General features: G+C 37.1%; 3 protein-coding genes across 5 annotated transcripts; 2 read left to right on the top strand and 1 right to left on the bottom strand.

Annotated features, from left to right (window-relative positions):
• The first annotated feature begins 312 nt into the window (after positions 1-312).
• Positions 313-3,023, top strand: CRCK2 (calmodulin-binding receptor-like cytoplasmic kinase 2). The gene is made up of 6 exons (XM_048125367.2): positions 313-670; positions 1,345-1,577; positions 1,681-1,849; positions 1,936-2,025; positions 2,104-2,405; positions 2,497-3,023. The coding sequence occupies exons 1-6, from the start codon at positions 409-411 to the stop codon at positions 2,716-2,718; spliced, it is 1,278 nt and encodes a 425-aa protein (XP_047981324.1). The 5' UTR covers positions 313-408; the 3' UTR covers positions 2,719-3,023.
• Positions 3,024-3,151: 128 nt separating this feature from the next.
• On the bottom strand, positions 3,152-8,238 carry LOC125222641 (transmembrane protein-like protein). Its single transcript, XM_048125365.2, has 14 exons — positions 7,920-8,238; positions 7,009-7,067; positions 6,754-6,856; positions 6,534-6,643; positions 6,379-6,447; positions 5,673-6,272; positions 4,809-5,332; positions 4,658-4,722; positions 4,409-4,488; positions 4,228-4,332; positions 4,010-4,149; positions 3,812-3,940; positions 3,524-3,676; positions 3,152-3,453 (listed from the first exon to the last, which is right to left on the bottom strand). Exons 1-14 carry the CDS (start codon positions 8,077-8,079, stop codon positions 3,300-3,302), a joined length of 2,451 nt encoding a protein of 816 aa, XP_047981322.2. The 5' UTR covers positions 8,080-8,238; the 3' UTR covers positions 3,152-3,299.
• A 3,008-nt stretch (positions 8,239-11,246) lies between these two features.
• LOC125221795 (uncharacterized) lies at positions 11,247-21,814 on the top strand. 3 transcript variants are annotated; one of them, XM_048124051.2, is made up of 23 exons: positions 11,251-11,586; positions 11,716-11,818; positions 12,564-12,712; positions 13,308-13,389; positions 13,601-14,025; positions 14,577-15,009; positions 15,121-15,344; positions 15,781-15,976; positions 16,148-16,278; positions 16,360-16,534; positions 16,628-16,681; positions 16,961-17,140; positions 17,575-17,687; positions 18,746-18,922; positions 19,169-19,226; positions 19,662-19,721; positions 19,988-20,029; positions 20,121-20,251; positions 20,381-20,516; positions 20,599-20,676; positions 21,068-21,184; positions 21,275-21,337; positions 21,426-21,814. In XM_048124051.2, exons 1-23 carry the CDS (start codon positions 11,453-11,455, stop codon positions 21,510-21,512), a joined length of 3,348 nt encoding a protein of 1,115 aa, XP_047980008.2. In that variant the 5' UTR covers positions 11,251-11,452; the 3' UTR covers positions 21,513-21,814. The 3 variants fall into 3 exon arrangements, with proteins under 3 accessions (XP_088918729.1, XP_047980008.2, XP_047980007.2); XM_048124050.2 differs by having other exon boundaries at positions 11,711-11,818; XM_089062603.1 differs by lacking the exons at positions 19,988-20,029; positions 20,121-20,251; positions 20,381-20,516; ... (2 more) ...; positions 21,275-21,337; positions 21,426-21,814 and adding an exon at positions 19,872-19,955 and having other exon boundaries at positions 11,247-11,586; positions 11,711-11,818.
• Positions 21,815-22,141: the final 327 nt, after the last annotated feature.

Below are 22,141 nucleotides of genomic sequence, written 5' to 3'. Positions count from 1 at the left end.
ATTTGACTTTCCTTATTTCTCATAACATATAGTAGTATCATATTCATAATTTTTAAAAAAATCCATCATTAGTACTCAATTAAAAATAGTCAGACCCTTAATCTGCAAACCTGATCAAGCAAGATTAGTCTAATTCCGCCAAAGACAGGTTTGGTACACATGTGGTAGAAAAGAAAAAAAAATAGTGGAGGCTAAATTAAAAAATTATAGTAGCATTCTTGAGTTAAGAAAATTATTCCCCCACATACATTAAAATACAAGAAAAAGAGTGAATGAAGAAAAGTCAAGTCATCGTCACTCACAACTTGCAATTTATTGCAAAGCTACCAATGCCGGTGGTGCGCGCCATCTCTCTCTCTCTCTCTACCACTTGAAAAAAACAGGTGAGACGTAGGAGCATCGCTAGCCATGAGGAGTCCTCTCTTCGGAGGCCGCCGCTCGGGCTCCGATGGCGGCACGCCGGTCAACTTGTCTCACTCGGCAAGCACGTCCACTTTCTCCTCAGCCTCCACCACCACTTCTCGGAGGTCAGCCGCCACCGCCACCGCCGTCGATACCAGGAACCCGTTCACCGCTGTCGCTCGCTCCATCGCGGATGCGCTCGTCGCTTGCTTCACTCCCCCGGAGCCGGATAACAACAACTCCACCAGCACGTTCAATGATTCTTCTGGTACGTTAAAATTATCGCTTTTTTAGTTTGTTTTCAATTTTTGGCCCTTTTTTTTAAGATCCATTTTCATGATCACACACACGTGTGTGAAGAAATTTGATTTGCACGACCATACAAGATTAGGATTTCTGAGATCTTGGCTGGAGAAAGTTTTAATCTTTCGTAAATTTGGATTTATTTCTAGTTTATTGTAGCATACTATTGTAAATTTACAAATATATAGTACTAGAAAACTTTGTTTGGATGAAAAAAATACTCTAGTAGTAATGGTTGTGTGAAAATCTATGAAAATGTTAATGTCCATTTAACTAGGTGGTGCATCCACTAGATATGTTTTCTCCCAGGATGATTATTGGAGAAGGGAGAAGCTCAATCATGATTGAACAACAATGTGACAATGTTTTCCTAATTATTCAATAACTAATTTTGATTTAGGGAATGTGGCCTAAACTGATGACAAGATCGTCAATTACTTTACCTTTTGGAGTGTCAATGGTATAAAAAAACATTAGTAATATTGTGGTAAATTTTTGTTGTGTAATTCTTTAATCATTAAACTTCACAAAGGTGCTATTCATGTAGTAAAATGAACTGGATTAGTTATTGAATGAAAGACGATTTTTGGCTGAATAAAAGTAGATATGTAGTTGATCATTCTGTTGATCTGTCTGAAGCGTCAAGTTCCGGAAGCAGGCAGAGGCGTAATTCAAATCAATCGATATATGGGAGCACCAACAGTTCAACTCACCGCAGAGAGCCGGGGAGTATGAAGTTCACCATTCAAGAAATCCTCAAGGCGACTAAAAACTTCTCGCCCACCTTAAAGATCGGACAAGGAGGATTTGGAACGGTCTACAAAGGTCATCTTGAAGATGGGACGATAGTTGCCATTAAACGCGCAAAGAAGGTCAGAAGGATATTTTGTTGCTCAAGTTATGAAAAACACATGTTTTTAGTAGGATGTTGCTATTGTATTGCTAGTTTTTAGTATAAGATTTGTGTGGCTGCAGATTGCGTATGATAAACACTTAGGAGCTGAGTTTGAAAGTGAGGTTAGGACTCTTGCACAAGTGGAACATCAGAATCTAGTGAGATGCTATGGTTATTTGGTGCATGAAGATGAGAGGATTCTTGTGGTCGAGTATGTTGCAAATGGAACTCTTAGGGAGCACTTGGACTGTGAGTTCTTTCGCCCCCGTGTTCTCTTGCATTTGGCTGGTTTGCTTAAATCCTTCGCCTCTTTGAACGTACCGTTGATCTTGCAGGTGTGAGTGGCAATGTTCTTAATTTTGCTGCACGGTTAGATGTTGCGATTGATGTGGCGCATGCTGTCACTTATCTACATATGTATACAGGTATGTCATTAGTTCATGTTTGAATGTTAAATTTGATGCAACTCAGTTTCCATATATCTGTATATCTGTGCGTTGCAGACCATCCTATCATACACAGAGATATCAAGTCCTCCAACATTCTCCTTACTGAGAATCTACGAGCAAAAGTGGCCGACTTTGGTTTTGCACGACTGGCAGCTGATAGTGAGATGGGAGCTACGCATGTTTCCACTCAAGTCAAAGGCACTGCTGGCTACTTGGATCCGGAATATCTCAAAACTTACCAACTCACGGAGAAGAGTGATGTGTACTCATTCGGCGTCTTGCTGGTTGAACTCATCACAGGCAGACGCCCCATTGAGCCTAAACGAGAAGTCAAGGAGCGCCTCACTGCCAGATGGGTACACATTCTTCACTCATCTCCTATGATTTGCATTTGAGAGAAAGAGGAAAGTGTGTTATGTGTTTTGAAATGAGTATGTCAACTTGCAGGCAGTGAAGAAGTTTGCAAATGGTGATGGAATTATGGCTTTGGATCCGAGGGTGGTGAGGTCTCCTGCGAATACCTTTGCCCTCGAGAAGATTTTCGAGTTGGCATTGCAGTGTTTGGCTCCCCACCGGAAGAACAGGCCAAGTATGAGGAAATGCGCGGAGGCTCTTTGGGGCATCAGGAAGGACTACAAGGAGATGTTTTCGGATGTGATCCACGAGTAAATCAGAGTGCAGGCTGCAGCATGTCATGCTTAGCTTAGCTGAACCCATTTTTCAAGCAACCGTTGCTGTTTTCGAGTGTTGAGGAGATGCCGAGGAAGAAGCCACTGTCACAGGGTAGTCAAATGGTGATATTGTACATTCATATCAATATTTCATACAGCAAGTTTGGAGATTTTAAGGTGGTTTGCTTATTTTTTTTAGTTTGCATTTTTGGCTTGTCTATATATACATAGGTAATTCTGTAGAGAGAGAGCAGAAAAAAAATATTGCAAAATTTTGAACTACATATACTTTTTCTTCATTCATTTCTATTTTTCTTCAATAACAAAAGATACATACACATCTTAAATTCTCAGATTTTTTAGCAAATTAAAACAAAAAAAAAGAAAAGAAAAAACATCTCCAAAAAAGGATAGACAAATAAGCAACACTGTTTGAGTAAAGATTCTTATATTGAACCATTCTCTTCAAATTTTACAAAAAATAGCTAACTATATATGTTACATTTAAGATATAAATACAGCAGTGTTGCCTAAATATCTAACCTATGGTGCAAAGGAGAATAAATATAAAGAATGTGTCTATCTTTCAATCCTTCGTTCATCTCTGTTGAATGAATTTTGTCTGGTTAGCTCGTAGTTGCCATCCAACGGTCCATCTCTCTCACATGTCGTCGTATTTGCTTTCGAGCAGAGGAAGAGGAAGGAAGACGAGTATATAGATATGTGCCACAAACTGCACATGATTTTGCACCATACATGAGAGGGTGAGAGAGGGGAGAAAGAGAGGGAGGGAGGGAACATACCTGTGCCAAATCCAGTAGCTTTGAGTGCTCTCCATTTTCCAGCTGACAGCAGCCATTGCCAATGCAGCAAATCCTGCTATGACGAATCCCCAGCGGAAACGTTTTATGAGCGTCTTGATCAAGCTACGAAACCATTCTTTGATGATTTCCCATCTGAATTAATCAAGAGGTTAAGCTAGTTAGTGTTACTGAGGTGAAGATAGAAATATGTAACATGAGATGCAACATCAAACCGGATCAGAGGGTGACATGTTTCCAAAGGAGGACATCACCATATGGCTCACCTACCTAGCAAGAAGATTTAAATGGAAATCTGGGGAGAGCGAAAATGTCCGTCTACGAGCAAAGAACTCGAGAGCCCACCCAACTAGAAGACCGAGAGTTCCTAGGCCAATGACATAACCGATGTTCTTAGACCTGCAAAAACCTACGGTGATCAACTCCGATGGCATTGTAAGATGAGAGCATGTTGTATTACAGAAATACCTTGTTGGTCCAGTTTCAGCCAAGAGAGCTGTTACAATTGCAATAATAGTGTGGATCGTCCTCTTTGAAACTTCGCTAATGGAAGCTAAGTATACGAAAGTGCTCACGACAGCCATGAAAGAAAGCCAGAAGTCAAGAAACTGGAAGCATAGAATCAAGAATTAGCATTTGGAAAAGAAAATTTCCTCAGAGAAACCAAAGGCTGTCAGAATCTATACCTGCAAGACACGAAAAGACAGTACACACCATGTGCCGACATCACATGAATGATACAACGCACTAGAGATTCCACTCGACGTGTAAAGCACCCATTCTGCAAATGCCTTGAAAAAAAAAGAACTATATGCGTAAAATGCAATGAATTGCACATTTCTGCTCAATATTTGTAGATCTTCATACCTTATTACGGAGGGCCCAATAGGCGGGAAGTATTGCTGCAGCATTCGATGCTATAAGGAAAATCGACTGTTTAATGTGTCCTACATATTACATAATAAGTTCCAACATTTTTCAGTTGAACAAAAGAACTACATTCAAAGCATAAGCTTTTCAAGATTGAGAAATGGAAGAAGAAAAAAAAAGACCCAGTGTTTTAAGCTTGGAAAAAAACTTGTGAGGGTTCAGCTCTAGAGAATGAAACAAACCTACCTCGATGAGACACAAGTTCGACACTGCAGTCAAAACCTCCATGGTTCCTATCACAAGCACAGTAACTGCAAATGTGGAACACGGCAGGGTATGACTTATCTGAGCTAATTTAAATGTCACGTCAAGAAATGTATATGAGCGACATGCAAACCTGTACAGCATAAGTCGAGTTGTATCTAGACTGGACTGACACAACCCATGAGAAGAGCATTTCTGTGGGCACCTCTCGAGCGATAAGGAGATGCCGGTTTTACCACTTGAATCAGCCGGATTTAGTTGTCTCAACCCAAGGCTCCAAGTTCCTCCTCTAGCGTACAACATATAGAAGTTAATTGTCTCCTCACTCGAGTCATACAGCTTGAAGAACATGGACCCGTTGCTGTTGCTTGTGCTGTTTGTGTAAAAGTAATCCCAATTACTGAGAGACGGCAACCCTCCATATCTTGCATAGAGCTCGTATTTGATCTTCGAGTCAGCACTCAGATGAACGTGGATGTTTCCACCAGTTGCACCATAAGGGACGTCGAGGAGGAAATAGGTCCACACTCCATCATCATTTCCTCCAGTCGAGTAGTTGCTTAGAAATGGCTCTAGAGGAAATTCGTTTGAAGGCTCTTGAGTTATCGGAATGTAGTTCGACTCAAAAGGCACAGATGAATCTCTCCTAACAACTGTCTGCATTAAAACCCTTAGCAATAAGTTCACAAATTGCCGAATGATCATAAAAGTCGAGAGAACATCTCTACTCATAGTTTGCAAAGCCTGTATAAATCACTCCCTAGAGCTACAAGAAAAAACAAATGGAGTATGTATATATAATGTGAGTATGTTTGTATAAACGTACACTCCAGTGCATCTGCCTCAGCTAAATCATATTTATGGTTAATTAACCCTAATGGGGTGAATGCACCGTACATTGGGATGTGCACATGGTTTTTCCTATAAAAGAATGTAATCCTCATTTTCATCATCATATTCAATAGCAGATAACTGTATAAAAAAACAAAATGTTTACCTGAAGATTGTGAGTCTCAAATGTGCAATTTAATCCACCTCTATCCAGAGGGCAACGGTTCACTTGCCATACTAACAAATAGCATGTTTTGAAGCTACGCCCGTGACCCATCCCACTTGTATTAGAGTTATCGACTGCCTGAACAGTAATATACCACCGACCTGCTTTTGGGAAATCGATAACCAAAGGGGCCTTACTTATGTCAATGGAAAAATCATAAACTGTTTTGAGTGGCACTGTGCCGTGTCTAGCATAACACATCAAGGAAAGGCTTCCTGACGTGTTTGAAGGGTTTGTCTCGTTGAGTGTCAGATTGGTGACTGCAATGGATATCTCTTTAACCATGCCCATCACGTCCAATGAGTAGATATCCGGCCCTTCTTCGTGACAAACAATCCCATTGGCATTTCTGCAGGCAATGGCATTATTATTCATACCTTTAAATGATCCATTTTCCAGACCAGTTCCGGTTAAAGTATAGCTCTCGCTACATGAAAGCACATTAACGGTTTGGTTGCAGAATTGGCCCCGCATTGTTGGCGTCGTGCAACCTTCCACGGTAATGTTCCCACTAAAAGAGTATCCCGAGCCTCGATTAATCTGCAACCGTAAGTAAAAAATATCCAATTTCAAGGCTTCAAGAAATTTCAATAAACAAATTATCATAACTATCTACAATCATGCTATTAGTGCTATAGAACTGTACCATTTTCGACTGAGTCCTCACAGGTCCAATGCCATTGAATAGTCCAAAAAACCACATACCTGGAGTAATCTGTATAGAAAAATCATTCATGCTGCAAGAAATTTCAAATGACTCTAACCCCTAACTCATCACTAGCAAAAACCATTGAACAAAACCTGTTCATTTGTAACTCTCAGCCGTATATTCTTTTGCATCGGGTAGCACTTCTCAGAATTTTGAAGACTATGCGACGCAACAAAAGAACCATTAGATATGTACTCCGACACTGCAATAACAAATCTTTCCATTATCACTTAGTTAAAGGAGACATGGGAAGAAACAGTTGCACAATCTATTTATCTGCAATGATTGTTTCAGCCACTGCAAAATTCTTACCTAAACCCGTTAAAGAAGTGTTGTAAACATCAGGTATAGGAGGGCTCCCTTCTCGAAAGCATATCATTGGCACAGAGCTCCCGTTGTTTATGCCACGAAGATCCTACACATGACGTTCTATGAGTGAACTGAGTTCATTCGAGCTGTATATTTTTACCTCAAACACAACAGGTCAAGTGAAAAGCAAAATCCACAATCTATCAAAAATAAACTAATTGTATGTTTAGTAATCAGGCAATCTTCATATAGACTTACAACGTCCGTATCCGACTCAAAGGCTAGAGACATTGTCGAGAACCATGGTGGCAATTCAACTGCAATGAGACAAGAAAGCACAAGATTGTAGATCATCACATTGTCTAAAAGCTCAGAAATTTATTCCTAAAAAAAGCATAAGGTTCTTAATTTTACAATATATATATATATATATATATATATATACATATATATATATATATACATATATATATATATATAATATGACCTAAAACTGCTTTATAATGACCCTCCGTGTTTTTCTTTAATTATTGACCATTAGATTGTCAAATCTCATGGTGATGTCTTTAATTATTGACCATTAGATTGTCAAATCTCATGGTGATGATTTGGTATGGATTTTGCACTGGGATCAATTTCTGTATTGATCATTTTCCTATATATATATCCCTCACTTGCATTTTCAGTTCAGCTGGAAAGTAGGAAGGTTTGAACTAAACTAACAAACTAGAAATGGTATACTACTTCCTATGAATTCATAGAAGTATATTATTTTCCGGATTCGCCACAATCCGAATCAACTACCTTAATTGAACAAGATACTACCAATCAAATCATCAAGACATTCAGATTACAAACAACTGTAGAGAATTCACATTCATCAAAAAAGCCAATAAGTAGAAGATATCAATTAAAGTTATCAATTCAAAATTCAATCTTGATTCATTACATTGATTAGGAACTCCCAAGAGTCAAGACTAAGACAACCCTCAAATCCAGCTAAGAATTCTTCACAAAAAAACCCCAAAACCTCAAGATAATAAATGAAACCTGAATCCCACAAGAAAATTTAAAAAAAATTAAGTAATTCAATACCTCCCAACCTTTGCACACAGTAGAAAAATCCTAGCTTTGAAACAGCAGATACATTAATGGAGTAAAATTATTACCTCTAATGTAGCGCCAGTCATAAGGTCTGAGCACAGTTCTAGCGTATGAAAAGGTAGAAATGGTGTATGTATTCAACGATTGTTCTTGCGAATCACACACATAAACACATAGCAAAAATATCATAAAGATATTAAATTGACCAAGAATCCACTTTCCCATCTCTGTATTTCCCTCTTTCTCCCTCTCTCCAAATAATTAAGATTCTAGATTCAGAGGTGGAACAATTCTTGGTAAATGTGTTCATGAAGTATGTCTGCTGTACTTTGAAAATCGATGTTTTATGTGGAAATTCATGATTATCTCTAAACGATTTATTAGGGATGTGATTATATTTATTTATGAATGGATATTAAAATTGATGACAAATATTTGAAGACTTTTATTCTTCGTTAAAATATTATTATACTCCATTTCTCAGAGTCTTCCCTAGATATTCGGTTGACTGCTGTTTATAGATTCAACTGGAGTGACGGCGCGTGAGGCACGCGCTTCTAGTGACGTTTTACCAAATAAAAATATTCTTCGTTACTTTTCCTTGATTTTAGTATAAAAAATTGGCAAATCATTTTCAATTTACCCGGGCTTTCGTACGATGCAGAACAATGGGCTTTGGGTACGAATTGTGGACCCAATTTTCGTAGTCCTAACTTATTTATCGATAATCACTATGGTTTGCGTACACATAGATCACACTATATTATGATACAAGCACGCTTTTTAGAGTTATAGTAAGCGTGGATCCTCGATTAATTGACTTGACACATGAAATAAAATCACATTGTTTGCGCACCTACTATTTTTTGCATTGAAATGGAAAAGTAATGGTTCAGCTTTGTAAAGGAGCACGGTAAAGTAATTGTCAACAATGCAGCTCCAGAGATGGATGACCATCAATTCCAAACTCTGTTAGACGGCCTTGTTCGTCATTTTTCTTTGGTATTGTAGTTGAAATTCATCATTTGTCGTGTTTCTTTTTCTCGCCATGAATCTTTGTACACTTAACACAAAATTTTTAATTTGTTTCCAAACTTTTTTTTTGATAAAATATGTGCGGATCAGGTATATAGTACTTCTTCCGTCCCTCATTACTTGACACAGTTTGCCATTTTGGTTCGTCCTCAATTACTTGACACACTTCACTTTTTCTATTTTTAAGTGACCCCATATTCCACTAACTCATTCCTACTCACATTTATTATAAAACTAATACTTTAAAAGTAGGACTCACATCCCACCAACTTTTTTAACACACTTTCCATTACATATCTTAAAACCCGTGCCGGATCAAACCGTGTCAAGTAATGGGGGACGGAGGGAGTATATAATAATTAAATACTCATAATAGAATAATCTCTCTCCGTATTAGAGAGGAACTTCGAACCAGGGGCGTAGCCACATGGACCTTTGTGTCCCACCTCAAAAATTTGTACATATACTAATATAGTATATTTCTTCAAATTTGTATATTTGTTGGAATTTCTTCTTAAATGCTCCTTCTCAATTATTCAATTATTTGCTATACATAATTTTTTTCTCTTGATTTTAATTCCTGGCTCCGCCTGAACCCCTGTGTATAGATGGGGATCGAAAATTTCACATAACACAAATAAGAGCAGTGGCGAATCATTTCTATAAAGTTTGTGATTGTGTATATTGTTTTCGCCCCTAGAAACCATGATGTCAAATTTTTATCATCAATGATGCTTTAAAATTTTCCCTTTTAAGGAGTACTATTCTTTTCCTTGCTCTTCATTATTTAAACTCGATGTTTTGTCCATATTCTTTCTAACTGCTTACTACTTCTTCCTCCCTATTACATATACTCCTAATACATTTCTGTTAGGGAGATTCAATATAGAGAATGGAAAAACAGATATCTAAAAGTCGTGCAAAACACTTTCAGATCAAATCAATTTCGGTGGTTCTATCAAAATTATTTGATCGGATAAAATTCAGAGATTGCAGAACATTCATATATGTATTCGAGATGTGAACCAGACGAATTGATCAGATTTTGAAGAAGATGAAACGATGCAGCTGTTGACGAAACAGCTCGACCCCAGCCAGGGGCTCTGCCCCTTGGACCCCGCTACCCGGGGGCGCTGCCCCCGGACCCCCGTTCATCTATTTAGGGACTTCGCCCCTAACATCATAATGAATTCAAATAAGCGTGCACTCCGCACCTCCATACTTAAATGATGTATCATTATAACAATAACCGATCAATCAAGTTAATCCAATTACACTAAAATATCCAACAATTTCTTCTACCATTCTATTACTGTATTACATGTAAGATATTTCTTTTGGCCCAAGTTTTTAGGTAGTGATATTTAATGATTAAATGAACAAAGAAAAAATAGAAGAGATGATAAAGTAAGAGAGATAAAGTCTTATTTTTTTGCCATAAAAATGAAACGTGTCACTTATAATGGTTAGACCCAATAAGGAATACGTCTCACTTAGTTATATTGGGACGAAGGGAGTAACATTTTATAAATTGAGGCCTTTGACTTATTATATTTTGGTAGTGTTTGGTTTTATTAGATAAAATAATAGCAAGATATAATCCAATACTATTAAATTGTGAGATTATTTAGTTGGAGAGGATTGACTACCACTAATTATGACATGACTATCTATATAAGACTAGGTCCTAGTCATGAGATTCAAACTCATGAATCAAACATAATACACATTTTATCATGAGATATAATCTTGCAAACCGAACACCTCATTCTTACACGATATTCTAATATTAGATCCCACTTCAATTGCTGTACAGATCATATATATCTTCCAATATAAACTCTTTTTACCTCAACTTGCGAATACTGATATCAGTTTGCTATCTCATAGAAACAAATGAAATTCAAATTCATATATATCTTCCAATATAAACTCTTTTTACCTCAACTTGCGAATACTGATATCAGTTTGCTATCTCATAGAAACAAATGAAATTCAATTTGAATTTTATTTGGGCTTTATCGTGAAACACAGCAAAGGCCACTCATAAATCATAAGTTAAGGTGGTGTTTGAGAAGCTTATTTCAAAGAATTTACTATGAACTTAAAAAACTACTCTCAGAAAGCTGCTTATATAAGTTCTAAAAGTGTTTAATATATAATTAAGTTTATAAGTTAGAGAGACGATAATAAATCAAAAAGAGAATTCTATAGTTAGAGAGAAAATGAAACAATAATCAATTGCAAATGTATATATTGAAATTAAGAAATCAGAGTAAAGTTATAGATTTCATAAAAAAGTTGGTATAAAATTGAAAAGTAGGACAGATTCAGAATATACAGAAATTCGAGGGGCAGAGTGCAAAAACAACTTTAGTTCGGGACCGGCACTCTCTCAGATCTCCTTCTACCTGAGAAATGGGTTGCATCACACCCTCCAAATCTTCCGATCCAATTCCTGTTTCAGACCCCTAGCTTTCTCTCTCTATACTCCATGAATTCCTCGCTCTGAACATCGTTCTCTCGCTATCCGCGCGCGAATTCTCGAAGATGTATATGGCTTATGGATGGCCGCAGGTCATCCCTCTCGAATTGCCCAACTGTCCTTCCACACAGCAGATCGTGTATCTTAAAGTCTTCAATAGCTTGCTCCTTGTTGTGGCGCCGACTCACATCGAGCTCTGGTCGTCTTCTCAGGTACCTCTGCTAATTGACATTGCTAATTTATTGGTGGAATTGTGAATTTCGCGTTTTCTGTGCCGAATCAGATCAGTTTTTTTGCATGTTATAGTTTTTTCTTCATTTTGATTCTGTTTTACAGCACAGAGTGAGGTTGGGGAAGTATAAGAGAGATGTGGATTCTATTCAAAGAGAAGGGGAGAATTTGCGGGCAATTTGGAGCCCCGACACTAAGCTCATTGCTGTTCTTGTAAGTATTGAATTACTGAGTAAAGTGCAACCATTCATGTGACATTTACTTTTTTTACGTGACACATTGTCCAGTTCTGAACTGATACACTGTATGCTTATTCAATCCAAACCGTGTAATGCGGCATATTAGCTCTCGCATAAATTGGCTACCATGCAACATGCAATTGCATTTTTAGAGTTTACTTTAAAAACTCATCGTGTTGTTTCGGATGATGAGTTCTTCGGAAATAGAAGTACGTTATACTGGAGGAGTAGCTAGTACTCTATCACTAAATTACACTAGCTATTTTATGTTGTGACTGGTAGTTATTGTAGCTACATTACGCTAGTTATTTTATTGTGTAACTGGAGGAGTAGCTATTTTATGTCACGACTGGTAGTTATTGTAGCAAAGAACTTAGTGTCAATTGCCGCTACATTTTTTTGCGGCAGTAATATCATGTTTGCTAGACTGAGAGAACAAATCGATAGTTATTGCAAATGAAACTTACGAGTATGTAGCAAAGTAAAATGTGGTTCAAAGGGGTATCGTCGAACTAAATCATATATGTATGCGGCAATGTGCTTGTTCTTGGTCATCCGCTAAATATTATGTGGTACCAACTTTATTTATAGGAAGATATATTTAAAATGTGAAATCTATAGTTTTCTTCTACTAAGTTACTTGTATCATGAATGTAATTTAGTACATAGTTAATCTTGTTGCTGGCTATAAATTATCTGGTTCTGCTGCTGTTTTGTAGACATCGTCCTTTCATCTTCACATTTTTAAGGTTCAAAGGGCAGAAACAAAAATATACATTGGCGGCAAGCAACCAACTGGTTTATTTCTCTCAAACATATCCTTAGTTCTCAGTGAACAAGTCCCATTTGCAAACAAGAATTTGACAGTGTAAGTAATCATCCTGTCTTATTCTACTGAGTCGATGGCTTCATTTCCTGCATTGTAAGTATCTTTCGGATGGCACTTTGGCGCTGACATTGTTCAAGCAATAGTGCCTCTAACCAACTACTCCACTTTTTACTGCCTCATTTCATTTGGCTTTAACTATGGATTTAGTTAGGTAGTCTCCTTAACCATCTGTATAATTATTTTCTTCTGAAAGGCTATTGCTTATTTTCAAATCATTTCATCTAGCACTGAGTTTGCGATGAGAAATATTTGGTTGCATATATAAGTTTAGAGGATTTTTATGCTTTTATATTCTCTAATTAAATGACCTACTGCTAGAAGTTTATAATAAAATTTATGTTAGTTACATGCTAAGTGTGCATGGGCATTTAATAGGATAAGTAAAAAGGTTTTATTGTGCTAAATAGTGAAGCATGCCACCTTAACTACTGAAGGCATAATCACAGAAAACACTTAAACCATGTTGACTTATGAGCTCAATATGATTTTGATTGTCTTGGAGTATCTCTCAGTTTGGCATAGTTCTTAATCTAGAATGGTAGAATGATATTGAGCCTTTATCTTTGGATTACAGGAGCAACTTTGTTTGTGACAACAAACACATGCTGATCGGACTATCTGATGGATCACTGTATACAATATCTTGGAAGGGTGAGGTATGTAAATTTTGGCTTGGGACCCTTTTTTCAACAAAACTATTTAGCTATGTCCTTGATTCTATATGTTTCATTGGATAGTAGTAGTATTTAACAATACTGGTGGCAGTATAAATACCCCTGCTTGTTCCCTTCTTTGAAAAAGTTTTACTCCTACCTACCTTAGTTGATGGATCGAGGGATGTAAACAGCTTTCTTGATCTTTGTACAGTTCTGTGGTGCCTTTATCCTTGATATGTTGCCGAATGATGGAAATGATCTGAATAAGTTATCCAATCACTATAGCAATGGTACAGTTGCCAGCGGAGTTCAAATGGATGATGGTCCCAACCACACGAACCATGTCGTATCTCAGACTTCGGGAATTGTCCATCTTGAATTTTCCATTACTTTGCGGTTACTTTTTGTGCTGTTTTCTGATGGGGATCTAATTCAGTGTTCTGTGAGCAAGAGGGGTCTAAAACATGCTGAATCGGTTATAGTTGAAAAGCGATTTGCTTCAGGGGAAGCTGTATGCGCATCAGTGGCTCCAGATCAACAGATTCTTGCTGTTGGGACTCAAAAAGGTTCTGTTGAGCTGTACGACCTTGCAGATTCTGCATCGCTTATTCGCTCCGTGTCATTGCATGATTGGGGGTAAGCCTTATCAATTCAGAGAAACTTGTGAAGTGGCAATAGTCATGTTGATGGCACACCATGTCTATTCCTTTCCTAGAAGTCTTATGAGTAAATAATAAACTTGCATTCTACATCCCTTAGGGGGGATGTCACTAGTCAGTGTGTACGTACATGCACAAGCAATTTAATGATATTGTTTTGAGCCGTTGGTGATAATTTTTTTCTTTCAACAAGGAATCATGTGCCATTTGTAAGTAGTTGAATATGGTTAATGGTGAAAAATGTACAAATGAGGGACTAAGGGGTACTGGATATTTGTCCTAATTTGTGAGTATAGCTTTTTGATTAATTTCTTTTATTTATAGATTACGAAGAAGAAAATTCATCAATTATCTGAAAGTATAGAATATTGGGATTTGCCTAGGCTGAATCTGAATATAAATTTGTATAACTACAATTTATTCGCTATTGTTTCCCAAGTTCAGTTTGTTCCCTGCATTTGTTTTAGATTTTTGTCTCCTTGTAATCATCATGAACTGAATGGATTCTTTTTGGATTTACCATCACAGATATTCTGTGGAAGATACTGGCCCTGTCAATTGTATTGCTTGGACACCTGATAATTCTGCTTTCGCAGTTGGATGGAAGTTAAGGGGACTTACTGTTTGGTCTGTCTCAGGCTGTCGTTTGATGTCTACAATCCGCCAGATAGGTTTGAGCTCTGTATCTTCTCCTGTGGTGAATCCAAATCAGGATTTTAAGTATGAGCCCATGATGGGAGGCACGTCGCTGATGCACTGGGATGAACATGGATATAGGCTTTATGCTATGGAAGAAGGATCTTCAGAGAGACTTATTGCATTTTCTTTTGGAAAGTGCTGCCTAAATAGGGGTGTTTCTGGTACAACTTATGTACGCCAAGTTATTTATGGTGAAGACCGCTTGCTTATTGTACAGTCTGAAGATACCGATGAACTTAAGATCTTGCACCTCAATCTTCCAGTTATGTATCACACTTGTGATTATTATCTGCCTGCTTGATTTAATTTTTGCTTTTGGGGATCTGCCCTGCCTTCACTGTAAGAAGTTCTGATTGACTATGGGATGTGCCAGGTGTCTTATATTTTGCAAAATTGGCCTATTCTTCATGTTGCTGCCAGTAAGGATGGAATGTATTTGGCTGTTGCTGGGCTTCATGGTTTAATCTTGTACGACATTCGACTAAAGAGGTGGAGAGTGTTTGGAGACGTTACTCAGGAACAACAGATTCAGTGCAGGGGATTGTTATGGCTGGGAAAAATTGTTGTGGTCTGCAATTACGTGGAATCTTCGAGCACGTGAGAAATCTATTACATTTAATACCTCACATGGAGTTGGGGGATTCTTGTTGTGTAAAGTTCAAACCCAATCACTAGTCCCCAAAATTCGTTTCTAATTTCTTGTTTTAGACACTGCTAATGGATCAACTTCTCTGACCCTGGTGTTGTTAAAAAGGTCTATGGAGCGTTGCATTTTATATGCTCGTGTCTTATGCATTTCGATTTGTGGCTGCTAGTCTTATTAGTGTTCTGATGAAAGCATATCTTATGAGAAAATTCTGTACAGAATTTTGTTTTCAAAGAAAAAATCAACTGCATTATGTGGTGTGTAACTTATCTGGTAGTTAGAGTCAAATCTTTTTCTTTTCATGTTTCTGGTGTAACTTGTTATGTCACTTTTCCAAAATTTTCATTTATTGACATGTGGTTATGTCACAACTGTTTGTGTTTGTAGATATGAATTGCTTTTCTACCCAAGATATCACCTCGATCAAAGTTCACTACTTTGCCGGAAGCCATTGCTTACAAATCCAATGGTCATGGATGTTTATCAAGATTATTTGCTAATCACTTACCACCCGTTTGATGTTCATATATACCATGTGAAAATAACTGGGGAATTGTCACCTTCAAGCTCTCCAGATTTACAGGTAGCTAAATGCTTCAAAAATGATTTTCTTGAATAGTTGTTAAAAATATGTTGCCTGACAAACACTTTTATAGTTCTGTCAGTGTCAAATGAATCAAGATTTCTCTTGAATGACAGTATAGTGACTGTATTATATTCTTCATACATTTTTAAGTGATAAAATGACAAACAGCTTTCTACAGTACGAGAACTTTCAATCATGACTGCGAAGAGCCATCCTGCTGCTATTCATTTTATTCCCGATCAGCTTCCACATGACGACATGTCAAGAAGTGATACATCATCAACCCATGAGCCTTCTAAGTATGCACTTATCCTTATCTTTCTAATTCTTGAAGCTATTTTCTTGAGGTTCTCCTGATGAATGTTTGCATGCTCCTTTAGGTGTTTAATACTGCGGATTAATGGGGACCTTTCACTACTTGATTTGGATGATGGCCGGGAAAGAGAGCTCACTCACTCTGTAGAGTTATTTTGGGTTACCTGTGGTCAATTGGGGGAGAAAACTAACTTAATTGAGGAAGTTTCCTGGTTAGACTATGGTCATCGGGGGATGCAGGTGTTGGTTTCTGCAGGCATTATGCCTCTTTACAAAGATTATGCATTCTACTTAATATTTCTGATGCTAATTTTTCTAGAAGCTCACCTGCAGGTTTGGTATCCATCTTTAGGTGCTGATCCATTTAAACAGGAAGACTTTTTACAGGTAATTGTGGCTAGTAGTTTTCTGGGCACTTAATTTTCTGCACATATATGCTGAACCATCGATTAGACGCTTCATTCAATGACCAAGCATTTATAAAGGTTTTTAGCATCTATTGACAGTTCACTTTGATATGTACATCAGTTATGTCTGTTCATGTTTAATTGTATTTTCTTCAGTGGTCATGGGTGTTTAGTTAAGTTTTCTCCTATAGCAGGGCTTTAGTACTCCATTATCATTTTGTGCATCTCACCTAAAATATGTTGTTTGACGCTATACTAGTTGGATCCGGAGCTGGAATTTGATCGTGAGGTATATCCTCTTGGTCTACTTCCTAATTCTGGTGTAGTAGTTGGTGTTTCCCAGAGAATGTCGTTTTCAGCATGTACAGAGTTCCCATGTTTTGAGCCGTCTCCTCAAGCTCAAACCATATTACACTGTCTACTACGACATCTTCTTCAGGTAATTAAGTGAACAATGTTGGCTTCTCAATACATGAGATTTTCTATAATGGCATAGCAATTCTTATGAAATTTAGAATATAGGCCTGTTAATCTCTGAACCACTTTTTTTCTGATGTAGCACTTTAATATCAGAGGCAAAACTGTTATCTTATTGAACAATCATGATACTTTTTTACTAACACAAGCTCAACATCAGTCAATAGAAAAATTAGCATGCAGCAAACTGATGATGTTAAAGAATGTTGTTGCAGAAGGGCATAACCTTTGTTTCCACTAATGTATTGGCCCTAGGGTGGTTTTAACTTGTGCTTCTTGATCTTAGTTTGATTTATTGTTTTTGTGAATAAAATTTAATTTCCCGAAAACTAAGGAGTAGTTCTTCATGTCACATAGCTCAATATCAAAAAATTATGATTATGAGTATTACTGCAGAGGGAAAAGAGGGAAGAAGCTCTACGCCTTGCCCAATTATCAGCAGAGAAGCCACATTTTTCTCATTGCCTGGAATGGCTTCTATTTACAGTTTTTGATGCTGAAATTTCCAGGTAACTCATCAGTATATGTGTCCATTCATATATGTCCATACAAGCCATTCCGAACTCATCTTAGTTCGCCTTCATTTCCCAGATACGTTTAGTTTCACAGATTTAAATATATATAGCTATAGTGGGGTGTGTTATAATGCTAACTTTTCTTAAATTCCTAACTTGCTAACTTATCAACGCAGTGTTTTAAAAATGTCAACACGATCACATTAAAATGTCAACACATATTTGTGTTTGACATTTCAATATAGTGTGCTGACATTTCAATGTTATCGTGTTGACATTTTTAATACACTGCATTGATGAGTTAGCAGAGTTAACAAAGTTAGCAATGGATCACATCTCTATAGTTATATATGTATATATGGGACGGTTGAAATAAAAACAGCTTTTAGAATATAAACTACGAAGTCGGACCATTTTCAGACCTTAGATCACCAAGACCTGTGGTGGATGGATTCTTCACCTTGTTGCATGAATTTGAGGTCATGGATTCGAATCCTATAGGTGTCAAAATTTTCAAATTTTGACTTCGTACATTTAGCTGACGATTCATACATATTCAACCATGAATTCATGGTTCATAGTTTCTAGTATAAAATGGGTTTGTAATCTTAACTCTTCTCTGTGTATGTGTGTGTGTTTGTTTGTTCATCTCGTTAGTATGATATTTATTCTAATTACTTCTGGGGTAACCTGAATATAATGTTTAGGGGTAATTAGTTCCATCTTATGGGCTGAGTTTATATAATTTTGCTTGAAGCGTGTTTTTTTTAGATATCTAGATCAGTCGACCTGCTGGTGACTTGCTTCACTGCCCTTTATGGTTTAACAAAAAAGAACATAAGAGTCTTGGAGTACTGAATTTGTTATTTCATGGCTTTCTTCTCTTTCTATTTCTGTACTATCTTGTAAAATATATTTCCTCTGATACAAGCATGCTAAAGAGGAACTGTAAGAACTTGTATGAAGTTCACTGCTGCTTGAGCATGCATAAGCTCTGTAACCAAATTAATTCAATTAATATGCAGTTCTAAATATGCTACCTTTTTCTGCAGACAGTATTCAAGCAAAAACCAGGGTGCTGTAGCTAACAACACTCCCTCTCTTCTGGAAAAGAGCTGTGAATTGATCAGAAACTTCCCTGAATATTACGATGTTGTTGTTAGTGTAGCACGCAAGACTGATGGTCGACATTGGGCTAATTTGTTTTCTGCTGCCGGCAGATCAACTGAGTATGATACTCGATTTTCTTGGGTTTGCTTACAATTTTGCAGAAACTTGTCTGCAAGGGGAATTTTAACTGTGTCATATTTCTTTTCAACTACTGAAGCCTGATAAAATTTTCACTTTAGAGAGCACTAGAAGTTGTGAAGTACACTAGTACAGAGATGTTAGATTGCCCTTAAAGAAATTTTGTCAAATTAAACACTTTGTCTGCCTACATTTGGTCATTGGGAATGAAGTATTTTACATGATAGGTTGTTTGACGAATGTGTTCAGCAAAGATGGTACCGCACTGCAGCATGCTATATACTTGTAAGTACCTTCCAGTTACCTTCTGTTTGCTTTATGCACGTATTAATTTTCTGATTGTATTGCATCAATTTTGTTTTCCATTGTTTGTTAAAGAATAGAGATCCTGCTTCCAGTCTGCTTATTCTTATATAGACCCTTAGTCTTAAATGTTGTTAGGAATGTGATAAATCTGCTTGCATATGTGGTGTTGGTTGTCACCAGTCACCCGGCCAGAGTTATTCGCTTATTCAGGAATAATTTCCTTCTTAACTCACGATAGTCAGTGTGATATGTCACAAATCATTCTCGTGCATCACCTGTAAGGGATTTTGCATATTCATGGTCATTTTTACATCTGTGCATTCCAGTTGTTTTTGGCACATCATCCTCACCTTGAGATATGGTGTCAGAGAATGATTGTATTGTGCTGATTGAAACCTCACTTCTGTTTAACAGGTCATTGCTAAGCTTGAAGGTCCTGCAGTGAGTCAATGTTGTGCTTTGAATTTATTACAGGTGATTATATTTTGTCTGTATCTACTCAAAAGTATAAGCACATGGAAATGCTTAGTAATATTATCTAGTTGTACCAAAATAAATAACATGTGCTCCAACCCTTTTAGATACTTAAACATTGCTATATGTCGTGCTTTGCTCAACTTCCAGGACGATTTCTTGTGTATCATTCCTTGCGTTGCTATACCAGAGCATTCCTTATTTCTCCCTATTGAGTAGTTGAGTGTATTCAATACATTTCTGATGACGACTTATCAATTGTTTAGGCTACACTTAACGAGTCTTTGTACGAACTGGCTGGAGAGCTGGTAAGTGTCTGCATTACCTTGTGTGATTTCTCAAGGATTGAATCTTTGTTTCCCCTCTAATTATCTCTAATGCTTAACCCTCTTCTTTTAGGTGAGGTTTCTACTTAGGTCTGGAAGAGAATATGAACACTCTAGTACAGATTCTGAGAGAGATTCTCCAAGACTCTTAGGATATTTTCTTTTCCCGTCCAGTTTTAGGAAGCAATCAAATGATGCAAAAAGGTAAGCTGGGTAACTAATGTCATTTTTAATGAATAAATTAGGTGTTTTGTAATAATTATTCCACTTGTCTGGCTTGATCAGCCATATTGATTCCTATGTACTTCTTTCTTTTCATTTAACGTATGGCAGCCCCTCGTCTAAAGAGCCGAGTGCACATATTGCTTCTGTTAAAAATATTCTTGAAAGCCATGCCAGCTATTTGATGTCTGGAAAAGAGCTTTCAGAACTTGTTGCATTTGTCAAAGGCACACAGTTTGATCTAGTGGTATGCTTCCTCCTCTTATTTTGTCTGGAAGCTCTTCTCATCAATCTTTGAGATATAGTATAACATGATAGAACTATTACAGGAGTATCTTCAACGAGAAAGATATGGAAGTGCTCGTCTGGAGGACTTTGCCTCAGGGCTTGAAATGATTGGGCAGAAGGTAATCCTTCTATAGAGCACTCTTGACTGCGATTTTTTAAATGCTTTTATCTCTTATGAACTTATAATGTCTATCTTGGCGCAAATTCAAAATACTGCTGGGCTATCCTGAACATCTTGCATATTCTCCTTTTTGTTCTGGTTGATACACAATATTATTCAGTTTTCTCTGTTAATTGGTAGTATATGTTAGATGTCTTGCTGATTGCTGCCTATATTAAATTGATAGTGCAATACAACAAAATGTTTTTCTTAATTCAAGTTGCTTGATGTTTGTTAGATTCTTGTGGATGCATGTATAAATGCAAAATGCATGAACAGATTAACAAATGGCTACAATTCAATTATCTGGTAACTTGTATTATTCATCAACCTGTTGCTTTCTCGTGTAGCTGCATATGGGAACGCTGCAAAATCGTTTGGATGCAGAATTCCTCTTAGCAAATATGTGCTCAGTCAAATTTAAGGAATGGATCGTGGTCTTGGCCACATTATTGAGGCGCTCAGAGGTATATCATTGTTCTAAAATAACAGGAATGCTATTTCTTGCATCCAGTTTTCTGATTCATGTTGACGCATTTCACTTACCTTGTCTTCAGGTTCTCTACGATTTATTTAGGCATAATTTGCAGTTGTGGCAAGCATACAGCCGGACGATACAGGTAACGACAGTCTCAGTTCACATATCTCAACTGGAGCACCTGATCTTTCGTTATACTTAATTGTGCTTTTGCCGCATGGAATGTTAAGGCACATGAAGCTTTTGCTGAATACCATGACTTGTTGGAAGAGCTGGAGGGAAGGCTTTCGTTAACTGCATACGCTGAAGATACATGAGCTAACTGATCATCTAAATTCATACGAATTTGGTTTGACAGAAAACTCTGCAACCCCTCGTGTCTTCATCATGGCCTGGTTGAAAACCTTTCAGAAGATCGATGAATATGTCATGCCATAGTATCTTGGAAGAAGATTCTTTAGTCGCCTCTGGATATTGCAGCAAGATTCTTCATCAAGTATATGTTGTTACCATCATGGAACGTAGCCTTTGCAGAAGTTACAGTTAACAATGTATGTGCATAAAAATAAATCTCTCGTCTTTATTATTATTATTTTTTAATACAATTGTTTTCCTTCCACTTCTAAAGGAACAGAGCGTTAGATTAAAGAAAGATAGCCGACTATTAACTAGAATGTACACAAAGTTTGTATCAAGATCAAGATTTAAGGACTGCTCATGACAAAAGTTTGCTAAGAAAAATTATTATTGGGAGAGAGAATTATTGGGTATAAAAAATCTGATGAAGTCAGGTATATATATCTTCGATCTCATTGTACGTGTCAATACATAAAAAGTAAACAAACCGAAATTAGAGAAATGTTCTCTCATATCTTAGACGTGTAATATCATGAACTTAAATAGTTTTAAAAATTTATTTTTTCTTTAAATTAAAATTTGACATATA

Source organism: Salvia hispanica, chromosome 1 (genome assembly GCF_029641045.1).
Source record: "Salvia hispanica isolate PSC_SH4W2 chromosome 1, Shi_PSC_v1, whole genome shotgun sequence".
Taxonomy (NCBI): domain Eukaryota; kingdom Viridiplantae; phylum Streptophyta; class Magnoliopsida; order Lamiales; family Lamiaceae; genus Salvia; species Salvia hispanica.
The sequence above is the reverse complement of the archived record's forward strand: the minus strand, read 5'-3'. Positions and strand labels throughout refer to the sequence as shown.